General features: G+C 48.1%; 1 protein-coding gene across 1 annotated transcript; it reads left to right on the forward strand.

The window, feature by feature from the left end:
- Nucleotides 1–1,194: 1,194 nt before the first annotated feature.
- Nucleotides 1,195–17,273, forward strand: Myoz3 (myozenin 3). Its single transcript, XM_050157837.1, has 7 exons — nucleotides 1,195–1,511; nucleotides 2,983–3,044; nucleotides 9,921–10,075; nucleotides 11,109–11,165; nucleotides 11,285–11,417; nucleotides 11,693–11,849; nucleotides 14,716–17,273. Exons 2-7 carry the CDS (start codon nucleotides 2,984–2,986, stop codon nucleotides 14,882–14,884), a joined length of 732 nt encoding a protein of 243 aa, XP_050013794.1. The 5' UTR covers nucleotides 1,195–1,511; nucleotide 2,983; the 3' UTR covers nucleotides 14,885–17,273.
- The last annotated feature ends 2,675 nt before the right edge of the window (nucleotides 17,274–19,948 follow it).

Below are 19,948 nucleotides of genomic sequence, written 5' to 3' on the forward strand. Positions count from 1 at the left end.
AGCAGAGCCCAGGATGCTGCCCTACATGGGTGTCAGAAAGGCCACTGGGGCCATCTGCACTGATGGACTCAGGTGCTCACCACTCTGTTGTGTGCCCACCCTTCCCTGGGATCGACTTGTGTGCCTTTCACAAGTCGTAACTTCTGCTGGAACCTGTCCTGAGAGCAGTCAGTATCTAACCGCCTGCTGTCCAGCACTCAGTACCTTAAGCTAATTCATCCTTGATGGAATGAGCTCACCATCCAACCTCACCCCCACCTGCTCCTTCCTTCCCACACCTCACATTTCCAGACCATCTCCAAGATGTGGGCATTATTCAAGTGCTCTTCAATAACCTCTCCTCCTCCCCACTGCTTCTGTCTCCACCCATACGTCAGTTACCCTCCATCTCTCTCTTGGCTACCACACAATCTCCCTGCCTCTAGCCTGGCCCCTTTCAACCCTGTATGTGTACAGCAGCTGTCGCTGGAAAATGTCAATTTGACCACCACCTTCTGCCAGCTTAATCTCTTTATCAGCCCTTTGCAACACAAGTTCCCTTTGGAAATCTGGCCTCTTCCCACCTGTCTGGCCTCAACTCCCAGCACTACCCTCAGCTCCTATTTGCCAAGCCCTCCAGAGTCTTTGCAAGAGATCTGTCCTCCACCTGCAGGTCACCTCTGCCTGGTGGACTCCCACAAATCCTGCATCCTCCAAGATCCAGTGCCAATGCGTCTTCCTCTGGGAGGACTTCCTAGGCTTCACACTGAGCTGGCACCATGTTCTCTGCTCCTTGAGCTCTTTCAGAGCAACGCTGGAGAGACGATAGCACAAAGGCTGTTTTACCGGTCAAGTCTGGGCTAGCTGAGCTCCTTGGAGATAGAGTCCGGGCATATTTATTTTTAGTCCACGGATAGAGACTCAGAGAATATGAGAAGACAGTAGGGAGGATGAGAAAGAGAAAGGGAGGGAAGACAAGCAAGAGGGAGGAAAGGAGAGATGGAAAGAGGGAGGGAAAGGAGGGAGGAAAAGAGGGGAGGGAGGGAGGGAGAAAGGAAAAGTCAAGAAAAGATATTGGGGAATTCGTTCACTTACTCCTCCGCCCATCCATACTTCATTTAGGCAGCGAACATTTGTTGAATTTCTATTAGGCATTACTCTAGACACTAGGGATACAGCCGTTACCAAGCTTCAGCGAAGGCAGCCAATCCCCAGAGTTCTAATGTGACCGCGCCAGGGGGGTGCAAGCCCTTCTGTTTGCAAGGGCCTGCTGCCGGGACACCTGTCTTCCCCAGAGCCCAGTGCTTTTCGCATCTGGCCCCGGCTCCTGTTGCAGCCCGAAATAAGGCTGACCCACGGAGAAGGCAAGAGTGATTCTTGTCAGCTGAAGCACTGGCTGTAGGACACACCCTGCTCACTGACCGCTGACCAGGGAGACTGCATTAGACACTGACCACACAACTCCAGCTCCCCGACGGAGGTGTTAATCTTAAGGGTCTGACATTCCTTCCCACCTACTGTGGCCCCACCAGGTACAGGCATCATCCTCTCATCTTCCAGGGAGCTCTTGGGACCTAGGGGGAGTGGGCAGAGGAGATGAGGTAATTTTCAGGGCCTTGTAGGTGATCTGGGTGGGGGGGCGGTGGTTGGGCCTCACAGAAGTCCAGGGTCTGCATTAGGAGGAAGGGAATTATAAGCTCCAGGGTCCTGGACATCAAATGGGAAGACTGGGGTTAAAGGTGAGCAGAGGTAGTAGTTTTGCTCGGTCTTCAGGATCGTAGGCCTGCAGAGAGACAACTCCCTGACTGTAAACGGGGGACCCTGCTCAGATCCTGTGAATGTTTATCTGGGAACAGATCTGAGAACTATGGTGTTCTAACTCAGATAAGTCATAGTTGGCGCTTGTCAATTATCTCGTGACCCTCAACTGTGTGCAGACATGCTCAGGTTTGGATTTGGTTTTAAAGGTCCATGGATAACCCTGAAACCCATTCTTGTGGTTTAGTCTAATCCGTGCTGTTAAATTACAAAGGAGAAACTGAGGCACAGAGCTAGTGGATTACTTGTTTATTACTTGGTCATACATGCAGAGAAAGTCAGGGGAGCCTACTGGACTTAGCTCGGTCAGTGTCCAGGGTCCTGTTGTGTATGGGAACACAGATGGAGCACGGAAAGATCTGGGAGCCAAGGAGAGGGGTACACAGGGTCAGGCGGGGATGAGGGACTCAAGGTTGGGTTTCCTTTCCTGACCCATGTTAGGGAAAATGGGTTGGGAACTCACACAGGTTCTCTGGGGCTTGTATTTGTGAATCAGCTCCAAGATTCCTGGAAAGCAAGAGAGGGATGAAGGAAGAGTAAGAGACAAGATGCCAGGTAGGGACAGCTGAGGGCTGGGGCCTTGAGGTGGTGCTCGGAACTGAGTTAGGACAGGTGGGCAGGGGCCAGATTTCTGAAAGGGGAATGTGAAAGGGGGCTCTAGAGGGGGAGCTGGTAATCAGGTGGTTATACTGGCATTTACCAAAGATAACTCTGTTGCCATAGAAGTAGCTCAAAGGTGTAGAGACAGGGGAGGATGTGATGGTTTTGCCTATATTGTTGGGCTAGTCTCAGGACCAAGTACCAGCATGTACCCCCCAGGGTAGCCCTGATTTGATTCATGATGCCCCAACCTCTTCCAGCCTCCAGTTAGAGCTCTTAGGTCATGATGACAACAGAGCCTGATGCCCTACTTTCCCCACCCCCGAAGCCCCAGGCCTGGGGACAGGACCCTAGGGAGAAGCCCTTAAAGAGAGTGATTTCCTAGAACACTGGCCTCTGATTGTGTGACCTCTTAAGCCCACAGTCTTCTCCTTCTTATACAGACCTCAAATGCCCTTCAACCCCTCTAGCCTTTGCTTGTGACTATGGTCAGCTCAGGGCTGGGGCTGGGCGACAAGGACTGAAAAGAGGTTTGGGGAGAAAAGGAAGCTTCCTGGGCCATTTGTGGGAGTTTCTCCTCCACAGGATGATCCCCAAGGAACAGAAGGAGCCAGCGATGGCTGTCACAGGAGATCTTGCTGAGCCAGGTAAGGTAGATCCAGCCCTCTATGTTCCGCAGACTCCCCTTGACCTCAGGTTATGGCCATTCAGGCCTGCTGGTCTCAGGACTGGCGAGCAAGTGAGGGTCCCACAGCAGTCTCTAGAGGCATCTCTGGAGTATGCTCCCAGGCTAGGATGCTTTCTGAGGCTTTTGTGGGAACTCACCCTTCTCCACAACAGCTGAGTAACCCAAACCGCATCCTTGGTTCCAAGATCACCCTGTTCCCAGCCCTCTCTGAGGTCAAACTGAGCTCTAAGGACTCCTTCTGGTTCCAGATTCAGCCCAGCTGTGGGTCTCACTGAAGCCTGGGGACAGGACAGGTAGTCCAGTTCCATTTCATGTGTGTTGGGGTACGGGGAGACTGAAGGGAAGGTGGCTCAGCTGGCCGCAAACCATTCTACTAAGACGTGCCTCGACTTTATGAACAAGTCACCTAAGATCCATGCTTGGCAATTTTACAAGGCTGCTTTGAGAAGTCCCATTATAAGCGTGGAATTTATTAGAGCACTTCAAATAGTCTAAAAATTATTTCAATTTAGTGGGGAGTTTCAAGCTTTTGTGTGACCTCAGTGGCTCTGTGTTGCTGATTAAAATCCAGACCCACAGCATCATCTCCTGGGACGATGGTTTGGTGCAGTTGGCGCAGGGCCCACACTGTTGTCTTTTGGACTAATGCCCAGGTGACTGGCACGTACTTGGCAACAGAGACACTCTGATAAATGCTACCGAGCTCCTTTGCTGCTCAGTCTTGGTCAGAGACTGCCAGATTCAACACTTGTATCGTGTGACTTACAATTTATTTTTAGAAATAATTTTTTTGAGACAGGGTCCCATATATCTCAGGATGGTCTCAAACTTGATATATATTGCTGACAATGTGCAATGTGGTAGGGGTGGGCAGGAGCAGGTAGATAAGTGGGTATGTGGATGTGTGTGTGTATGTGGATGTGTGTGTGGATGTGGATGTGTGTGTATGTGTATGCGTGTGTGTGTATGTGTACGCATGTGTGTGTATGTGTGCACACACATATGCGCAAAGAAGCCAGGAGAAGACGTTGGTTATCCTGTTCTATCGTTTTCAACCTTATTCCTTTGACCCAGGGTCTCCCACTGAGCCTGGAGCTAGACTGACTAGCTACCAGGCCCAGGACCCTTGGTCTCTGTCCTCTAGCGGTGCTGGGGTCTAAGGAGTGCAGCTTCTCATACAAGTACTGGGATTTGAACTCAGAGCCTCATGTTTATACATGCTCTTACTCAATGAGTCATCTTTCCAGCCTCCAGGCTGGCTTTATGTGGCACTGGGAATCAAACTCAGAGCCTAGTTAGTACATTTACGCAAACACGAACCACTGAACTGTAACCTCTGCCTTGTACGGCTTTATATGTGAGTTAGTCTTTTAACCTACCTTGTGTGTTCTTGTCTCTTTTTGTTGTCATGGGATTCTCCCCCCCCCTTTTTGGATGCTGAAGATCAAACTTAGGGCTTCATGTATGCTAGAAAAGCATGTAGTGTAACATTGACTCACACCCCCAGACACACCCTCCATGACTTTGCGTGCTTGTTTATGCAAACTGTGAAGTATTGATGCTTAAACTGGAGGAGTCATGCAGCTGAATTCTATGTCTCTTGTCCCTGTCATTAATGACAGACCCCCCAACTATCAACACACGTAATTTATACCAGACATGATTATTGCTGTGACATGTATTAGCTATCTTTTGTTGCTATAATGAGAACCAGTGACAAAGGCAGCTTGCAGAAGGAAGAGTTTGTTGGGACTTACAGCTCCAGAGGGAGAATCCACAATGGATGGGAGGCTACAGCAGCAGGCAGCAGGAGCAGGAAGCTCAGAGAGCACATCTTCGACCACAAGCAAACAGAGAAAGCACAGGAAGTAGGGTGATGCTACGCTCTCTCACAGTCAGCCCTCAGGTGACACAGTCCTTCAGCAGGCCCCGTCTCCTCACGTTTTCATAGTCACCCTACACAGTGCCACCAACTAGGGATCAGGGATTTAAATAGTGAACATGAAACCATCACAGACACTAATGCCATTTTCAAGTTAAAGCAGCCATTGAAAAGCAATAGCAATCACTGGGCAGTGGTGGAATACCTCGTTAATTCCAGCACTTGGGAGGCAGTGCAGGCAGAATTCCGAGTTCGAGGCCAGCCTGGTCTACAGAGCAAGTTCCAAGGCAGCCAGGGCTACACAAGGAAACCCTGTCTCAACCCTACCCCTCAAAAAAAGCAATAGCAATCAAAGCACTTATCACTATTTCTGGATGCTATGGGATAGACACTGTGCTAGAAGCTTTTATGTATTAAGGTACCTAAGCATCACAACAGCCCGAAGTTGCATATTATCATTCCAGCTCTTCAAAAACAGAAGCAGGGCTCAGAGGGGCCAGGTGGTCCTGGTTGGTAGGTAGCAAAGCTGAGATTTGACTGTTGGTCTCTCTGTCCCCAGATCTGCTGCTTCTATTGTGGTTTTGTAAATAACACACCCAGTTAAAATATCCAGACAAGTGGCCAGAGAAATGCTCAATTGGTTAAAAGCACTGTCAGTTCTTCCAGAGGACTGGGGTTCAGTTCCCAGAATCCATTTGAGGGCTCATAACTGTTTATAACGCCAATTCTAGGGCATCTGGCACTTTCTTCCTACCTCTGTGGGTATTGTATGCATGTGGTGCAGACATACATTCAGGCAAAACACCCAAAAAATAATTGTTTTGTTTTGTTTTTTAACAATTCGAACAAAATAGCACATGAATGCGTTTGAAAGTTCTTCATAATGAAACGACTTGAATAGACTAACCACTGTCAGCATCCTGGTGTGGATTCTTCTGTTCACCACTTTTATATGCACATGTACATGGACCATGTTCTCCAGGGTCTTTCTTTTTCCCTTAGCAGCAGATCACAGGTTTCTTTCCATCCTCTCATGATTTATCTTGCTGCGTCCCCTCCGCCAGCTTCCAAAGCACAGCATTGTTTGCAATGTGTCATATTTATCCAACCAGTTCATCATGGTGGTCCCAAAGCTTGTCTTGGGTGAGATCCTTGAAAGAAGAGTCGGGGTGCTCTTGTGTACCGGAAGGACTGACTGAGGACATAGCTCGGCTGTAGTCTGACTCCTTGTTGACAGTGACAATAGGGACAAGGGGTATGGTTCAGTGGGTGAAAAGTACTTCCATGCAAGAAGGGAGACCTGAGTCCCAATCCCCAGTATTCATGTAAAATTCATTGAGCATGGCTGCAGGTTCCTGTAACCCTAGCATCAGGAGGCAGAGACAGGAGAATCCGTGCGGCATCAGGAGCAGAGACAGGAGGGTCTATGCAGCATCAGGAGCAAAGACAAGAGGGTCTATGTGGCATCGGGAGACAGAGACAGGAGGGTCCATGCAGCATCAGGAGCAGAGACAGGAGGGGACACGCAGCATTAGGAGGCAAAAGTATGTGACACTTCCCTGAAGAGCATGACACCTCCTCTATCTCCAGTTCCTACAACCAGAGGAAGAAAAGTGACATTCCCTGTTTGTCACAAAAAGTAATTAACACATTGAACAGAATCAGCAGTAATGATGTAGCGCCATCTAAGACCTAGTCTGTATTTAGATTTCTTAAATTTAATACTTTTTAAAGTTTTAAAGCTGAACGGTGGTGGCACATGCCTTTAATCCCAGCACTCGGGAGGCAGAGGCAGGCAGAACTCGGAGTTCTAGGCGAAGTGTGGTCTACAGATTGAGTTTCAGAACAGTCAAGGCTACACAGAAAAAATGCTGTCTCAAAAAAAGTTTTTAAAAAAGGATTTATTTATTTGTATTTTGTGTGCATTGGTGGGTTTTTGCCTGCGTGTGTGAGTAGCACATTCATGCAGTTCTTGTATGGCCAGAAGAGGGCGTTAGATGCCCCCAGCCACCACCCAGGAACTGAAATTACAGACAGTTGTGAGCTACCTTTAGGGTGCCGGGAGTTGAACCGGGATCCTCTGCAAGAGCAGTCAGTGTTCTTAAATGCCGGGCCATCTCTCCAGCCCCCATTTGTAGTTTTAATCAGGACCCAAGCAAAGGCGCGTGCTTCTTGTTTGGTTGTGCCATGTCTCTTTAAAATGTAATCTAAAACAGCCCCTCTCCTTTTCTTTCTTTTTCCATCTCTTTCTCTTGTTTGAAGAAACCAGACAGCTGCACAGCTGCCCTCCCCGAACATCCTACGTCCTGTTTCTGGCTCATTGCCCCCTTGTTCCACTGTCAGTTTTCTCTTGGGTCCTCTCCAGTCACACGTTCACAGCCAAATGCTCTATGGTCACTGCTCCAGGGGAGATCATCAATGACCCCAACTTGTTAACTCTGATGGTCACTCTTCACGTCTCATCTGGTTTGATACCTTGGGCTGTCTGTCTCTGAAGTCTTTCAGGATTTGGTTGCCAGGTGTGCCCTCTCTGCAGTTCCTCCTTGCTGTCCCGCACCCCAGGTTTCAAGGGCATTTTTCTACTCCACCAAAATTGGGCGAAGTCGTTGCCTCTCTGGATCTGTTTTGCTTTTCTCCCTGACCTCATCCAGTTTCCCAGCTTAAAATGTCATTTATATTCACCTGACACAGGAGGCTCTATGTCTGATTTTATTCTGTGTGTAGGTGTGTAGTACGTGTGTGTGTGTGTGTGTGTTTCCTGTGCGGCAGGAGATTGGCCTCAGGGTTCTACATGCTGGGCAAGTGTTCTACCACTGAACAACACCCCCACCCTGTATCAGATGTTGAAGACTGGCTATGTTAGCTAAGCTGCCTGCATAGAATCCTTTCCCACCATCATCCTTAGCATGCCATCACCATGTCTTCCAAGAGGCCTCCTTTGTTGGTTAAATATATACTTATGTCTTTTGCTCTCAGGGAGGCACAGGCAATGGGGATGGGATCCAAACACTTAAGGATAGTCAGTGGCCCCAAAAATCCTCTAAGTGGATTAATGAATGACTGATTCTAATGACTGATTTCAGTTCTTCATTGAAAACCAACATGAGACAGACCTGAGGGTGCATACTTGCTCCTGGTAATCCTTCGCTACATAGCAAGTTCAAGGACAGCCTGGGCCACACAAGACTGTGGATAAGGACACTTGCTGCCAAGCCTGACAACCTGAATTCTGTTCCTGGGACCCACATGGTGGAGCAAGACTCCTGGACGTTGTTCTCTGGCTGCCACAGCCGTGCTATGGCACATAGCCCCACCCCTTATAACTTACTAAATAAATAGAAGAATTACTAAAAACAAAAGGAGAGAAGGGAAAGAAAAATGAAAACAATGGCAACAACATTGCTTATAAGATCATGATGCCCCAGATTTTGATCTCTAGATTTTTATTTCCTTTGAACTAACATTAGCCTTCCAAGTTTATGACAAGTCCCTCTTTGTCATTTCCACTTGAATGTCTATAAGACTCCTCAGACTGAAAAGGTGCCTTTGCTGCTGCTTCTGTTGTTTGGCTGCTTTTACAGGCACTTACAATGTAGCCCAGCCTGCCTTGAACACAGACCTTTCTCATTAGCCTCTGAGAATATCCCCAAGTTTTCAGATAATTGGGAGAGTTTGAATAAAACTATAAAAAGCAAAGTAAAAATGTCTTAGTTTACTTTCTACTGCTGTGACAAAGATGCCCTGACCCAAAGCAACTCAGGGAGAGAAGAGTTTATGTTTATTTGTTTATATGTCTTGATCCGAGTCTGTCATAGAGGGAAATCAGGGCTGGAATGTGGAGGCAGGAACTGGAGACTCATGGAGGAATGTCATTTACTGGCGTGCTCTTCATGACTTGTTCAGACTGCTTTCTTATACCATCGGGGCCACCTTCTCAGGGTTGGGATCACCCACAGGGGGCTGGGTCCTCCAACCTCAACCAAGAAAATGTTCCACAGATTTTCCTACAGGCTGATCTAATGTAGAAATTTTCTCTGTTGAGGTTCCCTCTTCCCTGATGACCCCCTTTGTGTCAGGTGGACAAAACGACCCAACAGCACAAATGTATTCACTTGCAAAAAGGGAACTCTTTGGTAAATCACGTCACAAAGCACTTTTGCTATAGTGATTGAAAGGGTTTTACGGTGGGGCGTACATCTCTGGGTGGGAGACAGTGGCATTTTTCTTTCCTCATATCTGTACTTTATAACTTTCTTGAAAACCTATGCTGTTTTAATAATGTTGAAAGACAATTTTTAAAATTAAAACAACCAAGGTGGATTTGTTGGTATATATGTCTATAATGTCAGCACTCAAGAGATGGAGGTCAGTGAAGATCAGCGTTCAAGGTCATCCTCACCTAAATAGTAAGTTTGAAGCCAGCCTGGGCTATGTGAGATCCTGTCTCCAAAACCCCAAATAAATATAATTAAATCAGCAAAATTTAAAGAATGTGTCTCAAGCCAAATTCTCATCTTCCCCACAACCATCTCCTCCTTCATCTCCTCCTTCATCTCCTCCATCTTGGTGAATGGCTGCTCCATCCTCCCAGTGGCTCTGGTCAAGTCTTCCCTTTCTTTTACTGTTTCTTATTGTGGTTCCCTTAAACAACAACAAAACATATCAAAACAAAAAACCTTAGAGTCTCATCCTTTCTCACTACTAATATAGACAAAGAGGTGCAAAGGAAATCAATGGAGTAAGTATAAATGGCCAAGAACATCTGAAACACCATTGAGCATCATTGAGCCTGTGCCCACCGATCTCTGAGGTGCCTTCTAGCCCGCAGATGGCAAACACCCAAAGAACAATGATGCCCAGTGCTGGCAAGTGTGAGGCTTGGTGCTGCCCAGGAGTAATGGCAGGGCTGCCTTGAGGTCAGACAGTAAGAGCCCCCTCTGACCTCTCCCACAGTCCCTTCGCTGGACCTGGGGAAGAAGCTGAGTGTACCTCAGGATCTGATGATAGAGGAGCTGTCTCTCCGCAACAACCCGGGATCCCTCCTCTTTCAGAAGAGGCAGCGCCGGGTGCAGAAGTTTACCTTTGAGCTTTCAGAAAGTTTGCAGAGTGTGAGTAAAGCCATTGTGTGCTCTTGGGGAAATCAAGGCCAAGAAGGAAGCCAGTGGTTAGTCTAAAGACAGTTAACCAGACTGAGGACCCCTGTGGACGGTGGATGGTGGGGGATGGGTGGAGTGGGGTATCCTGCACGCCCTCATTAGATTATGCACTGGGCTGTTTACATAGTGTCAGAAGCAGTTCAGACCAGTTTGGCTTAGGTATGAAACACAGAAGGAAAAGGCCGTAGAACTGGCTGACAGAGATAAAGTTAAGAATAAGGGGTATGGTGTAACTCAGTTGGTTAAGTGTCTGCCTAGCGTGCAAGAAGCTCTGGGTTTCATCCATCCCCAGAAACACACAAAACCAGCATGCTACACACCTGTAATCCTGGCATCTGAGAGGTGGAAACAGGGGATCAGGGTTTCAAGGCTGTCCTTGGCTACAGAGCAAGTTCAAACCCAACCTGGGCTACATAAGTAATCCTACCTCAAAATACAACAAAAGAATGGTTTGCTGGTGGTGGATAATTTTGGAAAATACTAAACAAGTCTGGGGCATTTCTCCCTTTATCACTCAATTTCTGGACCTTACTTGAGTGGGGAAGAGGGAGGAGGAGAGAGATGGCAAGATGGCCACCTTTGTCAGGTGCCTGAGATAGTGCTTGCTAAGAAAGGGCTCTACAGGTGTGAGGAGAATATGTCACCATTATCATACCATGAGTATACCATCACCCCCCACCACCAACATCACCACCATCACTGCCCCCCCCACTGCTACCACAGTCACCCCCACCACTACAGCCACCCTCAGAAGGGAACTGAGGCTCAAGAGTGTTTTATTCTGACTAGATTTACAGTAGCAATGAGTGCTATTAATATTCCAGTATCACAGGCATTGGGGCATCCCTGTAAACCATCTGCATTCCCAAGCTCCCCTCCCCACCCCACACCCTACGTTCTCCCTCCACATTCCTCAGGTGGTGGTAGTAAAATCCTGGCCTCTTGCTTAGCAGAGCGTCCCTACCTGTTTATTTCCCCCCAACAGATCCTGGCGGGAAGTGCCCGAGGAAAAGTGGCTGGCAGAGCAGCGCAGGTTACTACGGTGAGGAGTGACCCCTTTCCCAAGGGACAGCTACGGGAAGGGACGGGCGACCAAAGAGCGGCTGGCCATTGCTTCTGAGTGCTCGCCCCTGTGCTCAGGTTCTCAATGGCCCGGAGGAGCAGAACCACGGCTCGGAGCAGAACCATGGCTCGGAGCTCCACGTTTCCCGGGAGTCACTGGGGGACCCCAGCATGGCCCACCCGGGAGTGACTGGTGTTGACTCGGTCCGTAGTCCAAGTGCCCTGGCACCAGGTGAGCTGCTGCCCTGTGTCCTGGGGCACCGATGGCTCAAAGAATCGCAACAAATTCCCCAGGTTATTTACACAGCGAATCCCTTTCTCAGGGCAGGCTGAATCCCACTGTTGCAGCCCTCCCGGCGTCCTGGGATCGGAAGCTCACATACCCCACCCCTATCTCCGCTCTCTTGACTCCTCTTCCCTGCCCTGGCTTTTCTCGCCCGCGGGGTAGGAGTGGGGGTGATGGTGGAGCCCTGGCAGTGCCTGTCACCAGCAACACTCCACCCACAGGCTATGCAGAACCGCTGAAGGGCATCCCGCCCGAGAAGTTCAACCACACCGCCATCCCCAAAGGGTACAGTTGTCCATGGCAGGAGTTCGTCAGCTACCGAGACTACCCGAGTGGCAGCATCACCCCCATTGTTCGCGACTATCGCAACTTCAACAAGTAAAGCCAGGCTGCGTGGGACATAACGGGTGGGGAGGCCGAGTACTTTTTGCTTACTGGCAGTAACACTAGCACGTTACAGATGTTTACCGAGATCTTGCTAGAACACTGCCTCACCCCTGTTAGGTACTCAATAAGTGTGTGTGTGTGTGTGTGTGTGTGTGTGTGTGTGTGTGTGTGTGTAAGGTGAACATGTCGCACCTCTGTTACATGTTGCTGCAAGCACCCGATTCCCCTCATTCTATAAAGACCACACTCAGGCATATGAACAGCCTGCTCAGCACAGAAGACCCCAGAGGAAGGGGCAGCGCTGGGCCTCAAGTCCCAGAAGTCTGGGTTGTCTTGCTCTCCTTTCAGCTCTGGAACAAAAACTCAAATCTGTCCTTCCCTGGGGACACCTCCAGATCTCACCGGTTCTGGGCTTATCCTGCTTTTTCTTTCCCCAGTACTATGGAAAAGGCCTAGAAGGTGGCTTTGAGGCCGTGGAAAGTGGAAAATAGCATGAGTTGGGGGCCGCTGAGGAAGTGCCCTATACTGGTTTAGTGCATGGCTTTAATGCATACTTAGATGCGGACTCCAGACCTGGCTGTGCGGCCTTGGACAAGTAACTTAACCTCTCGGCACCTCTGTTGTTCCGCCTGCAAAATGCAGCATTCCCCAGTATGTAAGGCTGCTGCGGAGATAACGTGAGAGGTCCTAGCCGAAGGTTCTGTGGGACGAGGAGCCAGCTGCTTCTTAGGGCTGCGACTGCGATTGTTGCTACTGCGATTGCTGCTTACAGGCAGAAATGATGGGGAAAGCGGATGGGAGAATGAGGCAGAAACGGGAGGAACTCCGCCCTGGGAACCTGCAAGCAGAGCCGGAGTCCCAGATGGCGGCGGATCTGCAGAGGGGCACCAGCTGGTTGTCTTTTCTGTCTCGATGCTGCTTCTGAACGTGGTGCTCCGATCTAGGCAGCTCTGAATGAGAACAAGAAGGGTTCAGAGAGCCGGCCAGCCAGTCAGCAGTCTTGGTACCTGCTGAGACCACACACGAAGATTGTCTGAGAGACAGGCACTGTGTGGGAGGGCCTAGGGAAAGAAAGGATGGAAGGATGGGGTCCTTGAGAATACACAGAGAGGGACTTGACCGCTCTAAACGGCTGACTAGGTAAGGAGGGCACTGGCTGGAGGACCGGGCAGATGAGTGTGAGAGCCTTAGCTCTCTACCAAGCAGAAGTGCTGTCCCTCCGAGGTCCTCACTGCTGCCCGACCACTTGCTCGCTCTCTAGTGGACAGGCAGGGCCCAGGCCAGGACTCTGGACTCCCAGTCATGGCCGTGAAGCCTTTTGGGCTCAGACATTGCCCAGCCTGCCCCAGAAAGGGTTTAGTTGTTGCCGGCGAAGCTTGGGTAGCCTAGCAGTAGGACTGCCCTGGCAGGATCCCCGACCCTAGCCAAGGTTTGCAATTCCACCCAGAGGCGAACCTAGTCCCCCTTGCCGGGGAACTACCAGAATACTGCTTTCTGTATTCTTTTGTTGTTGTTTGAGATAGGGTTTCTCTGTGTAGTCCTGGCTGTTCTGGAACTCACTCCGTAGACCATGCTGGCTTCAAACTCAGAGATCCACCTGTCTTTGCCTCCTGAATGCTGGGATTAAAGGCGTGCGTCACCCCTGCCTGGCATGTATTTCTTAAAATAAAAATGGGTGCAATTGAGGGATTGAGCACTTGCCTAGCATGCATGAGGCCCCATGGTCAATACCTAGTATGGCTCTCTCCCAGCAAAAGGCTTAAAATACATACAGCATTAGGCAGCTGTGAATGAGAAAAGAGGAGAAGGAAACATGGCTTCCCCGGGTTTCTGCACCAGATAAATGAAAAAAAAAAAATAGAATAAAAAAGGACAGGAAAGGTGCATAGCTGCTTCTAGGTGCGGTGGGGAAAGTTTATTGCAGACATGAGGGAGAGCACAGGGACAGACGCACGGACATCTGGGAGAGTCCCGGGTGGACATGACCCTCAAGCAAAGACAGGATCTCTTTGTTGGCCACTCTCCCACCCGATTCCTTTGCGGTGGTAACACCGGTGGTTGTCAGGATGTCCTATGATCCCACATCATTTGTACTGACCACCACTTACCAGAGGGTGTGCGCACTGCTGTGTATATGAATACTTTCATTTTGTAGCGTGCTTTTTGTCACTCACCACTGTGCTTTTGGAACCTATCTCTCCCATACAGACGATTCCCTTTCCCTTGAGTTTCTGCGCTTCGCTGGCTCGTGTCCCTACATCAGAGGGTGCAGGGCTACTTCCCGCTTGTTCATGCCTTGCTGTCTGCTTCTTCACGCGAGCATGCAGGAGCCTCCCCCAGCCATATGCTTAGAAACAGAGTTGCTGGGTGACAGTTTACATATTTTCAGGTTAAAAACGATTATGCTAATTTGTCCTCGGAGGCAAAAGCACCGATTTACCCACAAGCCAAGGCAGCAGATGATGTGAAGCTCGTCCCTGCCTCTTCCTTAGCTTTAGAATTCTCACCCTTGGCAGCTTGTGTGTGGGAGAAGGGCTGGGCTCTCCTTGTCACTGGCATTTTGCTCCTTCTTGAAGTCAGCTGTCCTCTGGGTTGTGGGTATTTTGTCTTAATGGAAAGTGAGAAAGAGAAATCCACCTTCCAGTGTTGTTCCCTTCTGGCACTGACTGGAGGGGAGCCTAGAACTTTGCCTAGGCCACTTCTAGAAACTTCCCACTTACTTCAACAAGGACCAGTTAATGATAGTATAGATCTTTGCTGCCTAAAAGGGGAAACCGAGGCCTCAAGAGAGGCTGGGTGTGAGCACATCTGTTACCCCTCTTTCACATAGCCCATCTTTCCTGTTTCTCTTTTCCAGGACCCCAGTGCCATTTGGAGGACCCCATGTTGGGGAGACTGTTTTCCAAGCAGGCCTCCCCTTTGCCCCGGAGCCTTTCAGTGGCTTGGAACTCCTCCGCCTCAGACCGAGTTTCAACAGGGTTGCTCAGGGCTGGGTCCGGAAGCTCCCTGAGTCTGAGGAGCTGTAGCCTCAACCTGAAGCTCCAAATCCCTGGGCTCCATCATGTTCATCTTGACTCCTGCTTGCTTTCTTATCTTTCTCCTTTCTTCCCTTCCCTTTTTCTTTTTTCTTAGTTTTCTCTCCCTCCTCTCTCTGAGACAGGATCTCGCCCTGTAGCCTAGATTGGCCTGGAACTTAACGTGTAGCCCAGGCTGGTCTTGCCTCAGCTTCCAAGCACTAGGGTTACAAAGTGAGCATGCCAGACTGACTTCATTCACACAGTGAACATCATTAAATATAGCACTTCAAAGGTCACTGGGTTCCTTAGTCCTCAAAGCAGATATGCATCAAACCATTGGATCTAATGTGGATTCAGGACCTGCTCTAGACTCACAGCCTCAGAACTGCCTGTGATAGGTGTTAGTATCAGGCACTCCAGGTGGCCTGTGTAAGTTGCCTATGGAGTGTCTCTAGGAAGCTATACCCAAGCCTGTTCTGCCTGGCCCCAGCAGCTGTCACTCACCTGATGACAGAAGGCTCAGGAATAGGCCATCTAAATGTGGACTGTTCCATTAGGAAGGAGCAACTTGGGAAGGCAGCTGTTTGTAGGATGTTTGTCTAACACGCACAGAGTCCTGGGTTTGATCTTTAGCACCACGTAAATCAGGCATAGTGGGTATGCCTGAAATCACTTGGGAGATAGAGGTAGAAGGACTGAAAGTCTGGGTCATCCTTGACTAGATAGTAAATTTTTAAGGCCAGTCTGGGCTACATAAGAGTCTAGCTTTACAACAAACAAAAACAAAACAAAAACAAAAATGTTGTAACTAAGGCTGGCTATGAGCTGTAGCTGAGGACAACCTTAAAACTCCTGATACTTCTGCCTCCCTCTCCCAAGTGTTGATTAGCCGATGTGCACCCCATGACTTCCCACTGACACAGCTGGCTCTCGTCTGCACATGTTCTCAGTGTATCTGAAACATCTGTTCCGTGCTAGACCGTGGCAGGCCAAGGTCTTGAGAGGATATGATAGGGACGAGATCTGTAAGGCAGTTGAATCCTGACAGCTGAGAGCCAAGGGTCATGGAACAGAAGAACCCTGGGTGGGTAGGTGGGATTTCAGAAACTTCCCAGAGGACTTGAGCCAGATCTCAGAGAAGGAATGGGAGCCCACCAAGGAAAGGAGTGACAAGAGGGTGCTTTTTGGCATGTGTTGAGGTGGGAATTGAAGAGGGAAGATGTTCTGGAGACGGGAGATGCTGTGATGGAGTGAGACAGTGGCTCTGTTGTGTAAAGGAAGAAAAGGCTAGTGGTGGCCTCACTGTGTGGGGCCCTGGAGCGAGGCTGGAGAGCAGGAAGTTCACAAGGGGCAAGGCTTAGAAGAGGAGGGAAGAAAAAAAGGGGCTCAGCCAGTGACACCCTTTACAGAACAAAGGGGAACTTACACCTTCCCATCCTCCCTGCTGAACAGATCCTAGTTCAAGCGATGAGGATGCCACTCCTGATAGCGATGTTTGAAAGGGTCTTGGTGGTTCTCTCCATCCTGTCCTACAGATGTGGATATCCAGTCTCTAAAGGGAAATGAGTTGTCTGGAGCAGAGTAGGGTGGAGGAATCAGGGCCCATCAAGGATTCCACCCATTTCTCTAGCCGAGTTGATGCCTACTCATTCTGGAACATTGTGGAACAGTGTCGTGTCTTGTGATTTAGAGTTTAAGTGATTGTGGGGATTGGGGGCACCCCATTAGATGGGCTTTGATTTACTCTGAGTGGCATGAACTTGGGGAAGCCATTTCCCACTGAGCCTCTGCTTCTCTATCTCTAAGGCAAACACAAATGTAGGTCTTCTGCAGGGCTTGGGAGCACAATACAGGACAGTCCCAGGGCCCGCACCCATTGGATGCCATTTATAAAGCAGGCTGTGCGGATGCAGGGTTCCAGGTCAGTGTGAAGCTGAGTGTGTAAGGTCCCCTCTGGCAGGAACCCCTAACCAGGCTGTACTTTTCTTTGCTCTGTGGAGTTTTCCTCCCCTTCCTGGTTCCAGGGAACCAGTAGCCTGAATCTTGGAATTCCGTGCAGTTGGTGTTTTTCTTAGATTTGGGACTGTCATTCAAAGCCAAGTTTCTATAATCTATAGACCACCTGGAAAGGAGGAGGACTCTGCTTGTTTGTGAGGCTCCCTGGAAGGAGACCTGACAATGCAGAAGAGACCCTAGGAGGGCGGGGTCTTGTACTCTAAAGCAGGTTCTTATCCCTTCTTCTGTCAATTTTGCTACTTAATATGACCACTGTCTGTTCGGTATGGCCCCTCCCATGCACACCCATGTACTTTGCTACTCCTGTATTCTGTTCCATCCCTGCAGACCACAGGCAAACCACTGGTCTTTAATGGAACCATACTACGTGTGCTGGTGTTCAATAAGGACATTTTGGATCCTGAAAAAGCAAATAAAGTAATTTGGGAACCTAGCAAGTCCTTCATACAAACCTCTAATTTTGTCTGCTTTTCTTTATATAAAGTACCAAGACTAGCCAACACAACATTGAGAAGCCAGACGGAGTTGGCAGCAATGATCATGAACTAGTAGTTAGATGTAGCCACACAGGTACCTCTCAGAAGCAGAGTGGTGAGCAAGGCAAGCCAAACAAACACCCTTATGGCTACTATGCAAAGAAACAACATAAAATAGTGGTGACTCTGGAGGGAAGGGTTTGTGGATTTGAGTGATTGGAAGGTCTCTATTTCTAGACCTGGCTGGCTGCTACACAGATGTCTACTTTAAAACAGTTTAAGTTGGTTGTACACCTGCATTTTATGCACTTTTCTGTATATATTCCATTAAAATGATCGCTTCTTTTAAAAAAAAGTTACTTTTGGTCCCCAGACCCACCAAAAATTTGAAAAAGCTAAATAAATTCATATTACAGACAAATTCATTACAATAAGCCACAAGTTCCCACATGTATTCCAGTGGTATAAAAGACGAAAAGTATCTGGAGGCATCACAGTCCCTGACTTCAAACTCTACTACAGAGCTACAGTACTGAAAACATCCTGGTATTGGCATAAGAACAGACAGGAGGACCAATGGAACCGAATAGAAGACCCGGATATCAATCCACACATCTTCGAACACCTGATCTTTGATAAAGAAGCAAAAAATATCAAATGGAAAAAAGAAAGCATTTTACCAAGTGGTGCTGGCATAATTGGATATCAACATGTAGAAAAATGAAAATAGACCCATATCTATCACCATGCACAAAACTCAAGTCCAAATAGATCAAAGACTCAACATAAAGCCAGCCACACTGAACCTTATAAAAGAGAAAGTGGGAAGTACACTTGAATGCATTGGTACAGGAGACCACTTCCTAAATATAACCCCAGCAGCACAGACACTGAGAAAAACAATTAATAAATGGGACTCCTGGAACTGAAAAGCTTCTGTAAAGCAAAGGACACAGTCAACCAGACAAAATGACAGCCTACAGAATGGGAAAAGGTCTTCACTAACCCCACATCAGACAGAGGTCTGATCTCCAAAATATACAAAGAACTCAAGAAATTGGACATCAAAAGATCATATAATCCAATAAAAAAAAATGGAGTACAGGCCTAAACAGAGAACTCTCAACAGAGGAATCTAAAATGGCTGAAAAACATTTGAGGAAATGTTCAACATCCTTAGTTACCAGAGAAATGCAAATCAAAACAACTCTGAAATTCCATCTTACACCTGTAAGAATGGCCAAAATCAAAAACACTGTTGACAATTTATGCTGGAGAGGCTGTGGGGAAAAGGGAACACTTCTGCATTGCTGGTGGGAGTGCAAGCTGGTACAGCCCCTTTGGATGTCAGTGTGGTGATTTCTCAGAAAATGAGGAAACAACCTTCCTCAAGACCCAGTAATACTACTTTGGGGTATATATCCAAAGGATGCTCAATCGTGCCACAAGGACATGTGCTCAACTATGTTCATAGCAGCTTTGTTTGTCATAGCCAGAACCTGGAAACCTAAATGCCCCTCAATTGAAGAATGGATAAGAAAAATGTGGTCCATTTACACAATGGAGTACTACACTGCAGAAAAAAAAAAACAAAAAACAAAAAACGACATCTTGAATTTTGCAGGAAAATGGATGGAACTAGAAAACATTATTTTGAGTGAGGTAACTCAGACACAGAAAGACAATTATCACATGAACTCACTCATAGGTGGTTTTTAAACATAAAGCAAAGAAAACCAGCCACAAACCACAACCCCAGAGAACCTAGACAACAATGAGGACACTACGAGAGACTTACAGGGATCTAATCTACATGCGAAGTAGAAAGTAGAAAAAAGACAAGATCTCCTGAGTAAAATGGGAGCATGGGGTCCTTGGGGGAGGATTGAAGGGAGAAGGAGAGGCAGGGAAGGGAGCAGAGAAAAATGTAAAGCTCAATAAATACCAATAAAAAAATGTATAAAAAAAAGACGGGAAGTATGGGAAAAAACACAAAGAATGAAAAGCAGCTTGTAACTATTACTAGCAACACTTTCTAGCAGCAATGGCAAACAAGTCACGCGCTGGCTCATCTCAGTCAGCGTGGCTACAGAGGGAAGCTCACAGAACCCGGACAGATGCTTCTGGGTGTTCCTGTGAGCGGCTTTCAGAGAAGCCTCGGGTGCAGTTCAGTGAATCAGGTGAAGACCTGTCTGTAATGTGGGTGACACTGTCCAGTTAGCTGGGCACCTGGGCGACTGGAAAAGGGGGAAATTGCCTAATTCTTGTTTTACAAGTCACACATGTAAGCTCTGAAGTATAGACTTTAGCTAATAAAATGGCATCAAACATATTTTAGATTGTGTTGTTTCCCTTATGGTGGCTTGTGTAAGAACACACTCGAAATTACCATATCAAAAGCCTTAGACAAGACTCTATAAATTTTTTTTTTTTTTTGACAGGGTCTCACTATGTCTTGTTGTCTTAGAAATCACTATGTAGCCCTGGCTGGCCTCAAACTCATAGAGATCTGCCTGCTTCTGTCCCCCGAGTGCTAAGATTAAAGGCGTGCACCACCACACTCAGCTTTCTGTCTGTTCTT

This window comes from Alexandromys fortis, unplaced genomic scaffold, assembly GCF_014885135.2.
Source record: "Alexandromys fortis isolate MF-2015 unplaced genomic scaffold, M_Fortis_MF-2015_v1.1 scaffold_94, whole genome shotgun sequence".
Taxonomy (NCBI): Eukaryota; Metazoa; Chordata; class Mammalia; order Rodentia; family Cricetidae; genus Alexandromys; species Alexandromys fortis.

What these genes read in the sequence shown, in the direction of transcription:
- Myoz3 (XM_050157837.1), top strand. Translation starts at nt 2,984, where the DNA reads ATGATCCCCAAGGAACAGAAGGAGCCAGCGATGGCTGTCACAGGAGAT. An exon ending in AGGAGATCTTGCTGAGCCAG is followed by an intron (nt 3,045 to 9,920) that starts GTAAGGTAGATC and finishes CCTCTCCCACAG; the next exon opens with TCCCTTCGCTGGACCTGGGG. An exon ending in GAGCAGCGCAGGTTACTACG is followed by an intron (nt 11,166 to 11,284) that starts GTGAGGAGTGAC and finishes GGCCCGGAGGAG; the next exon opens with CAGAACCACGGCTCGGAGCA.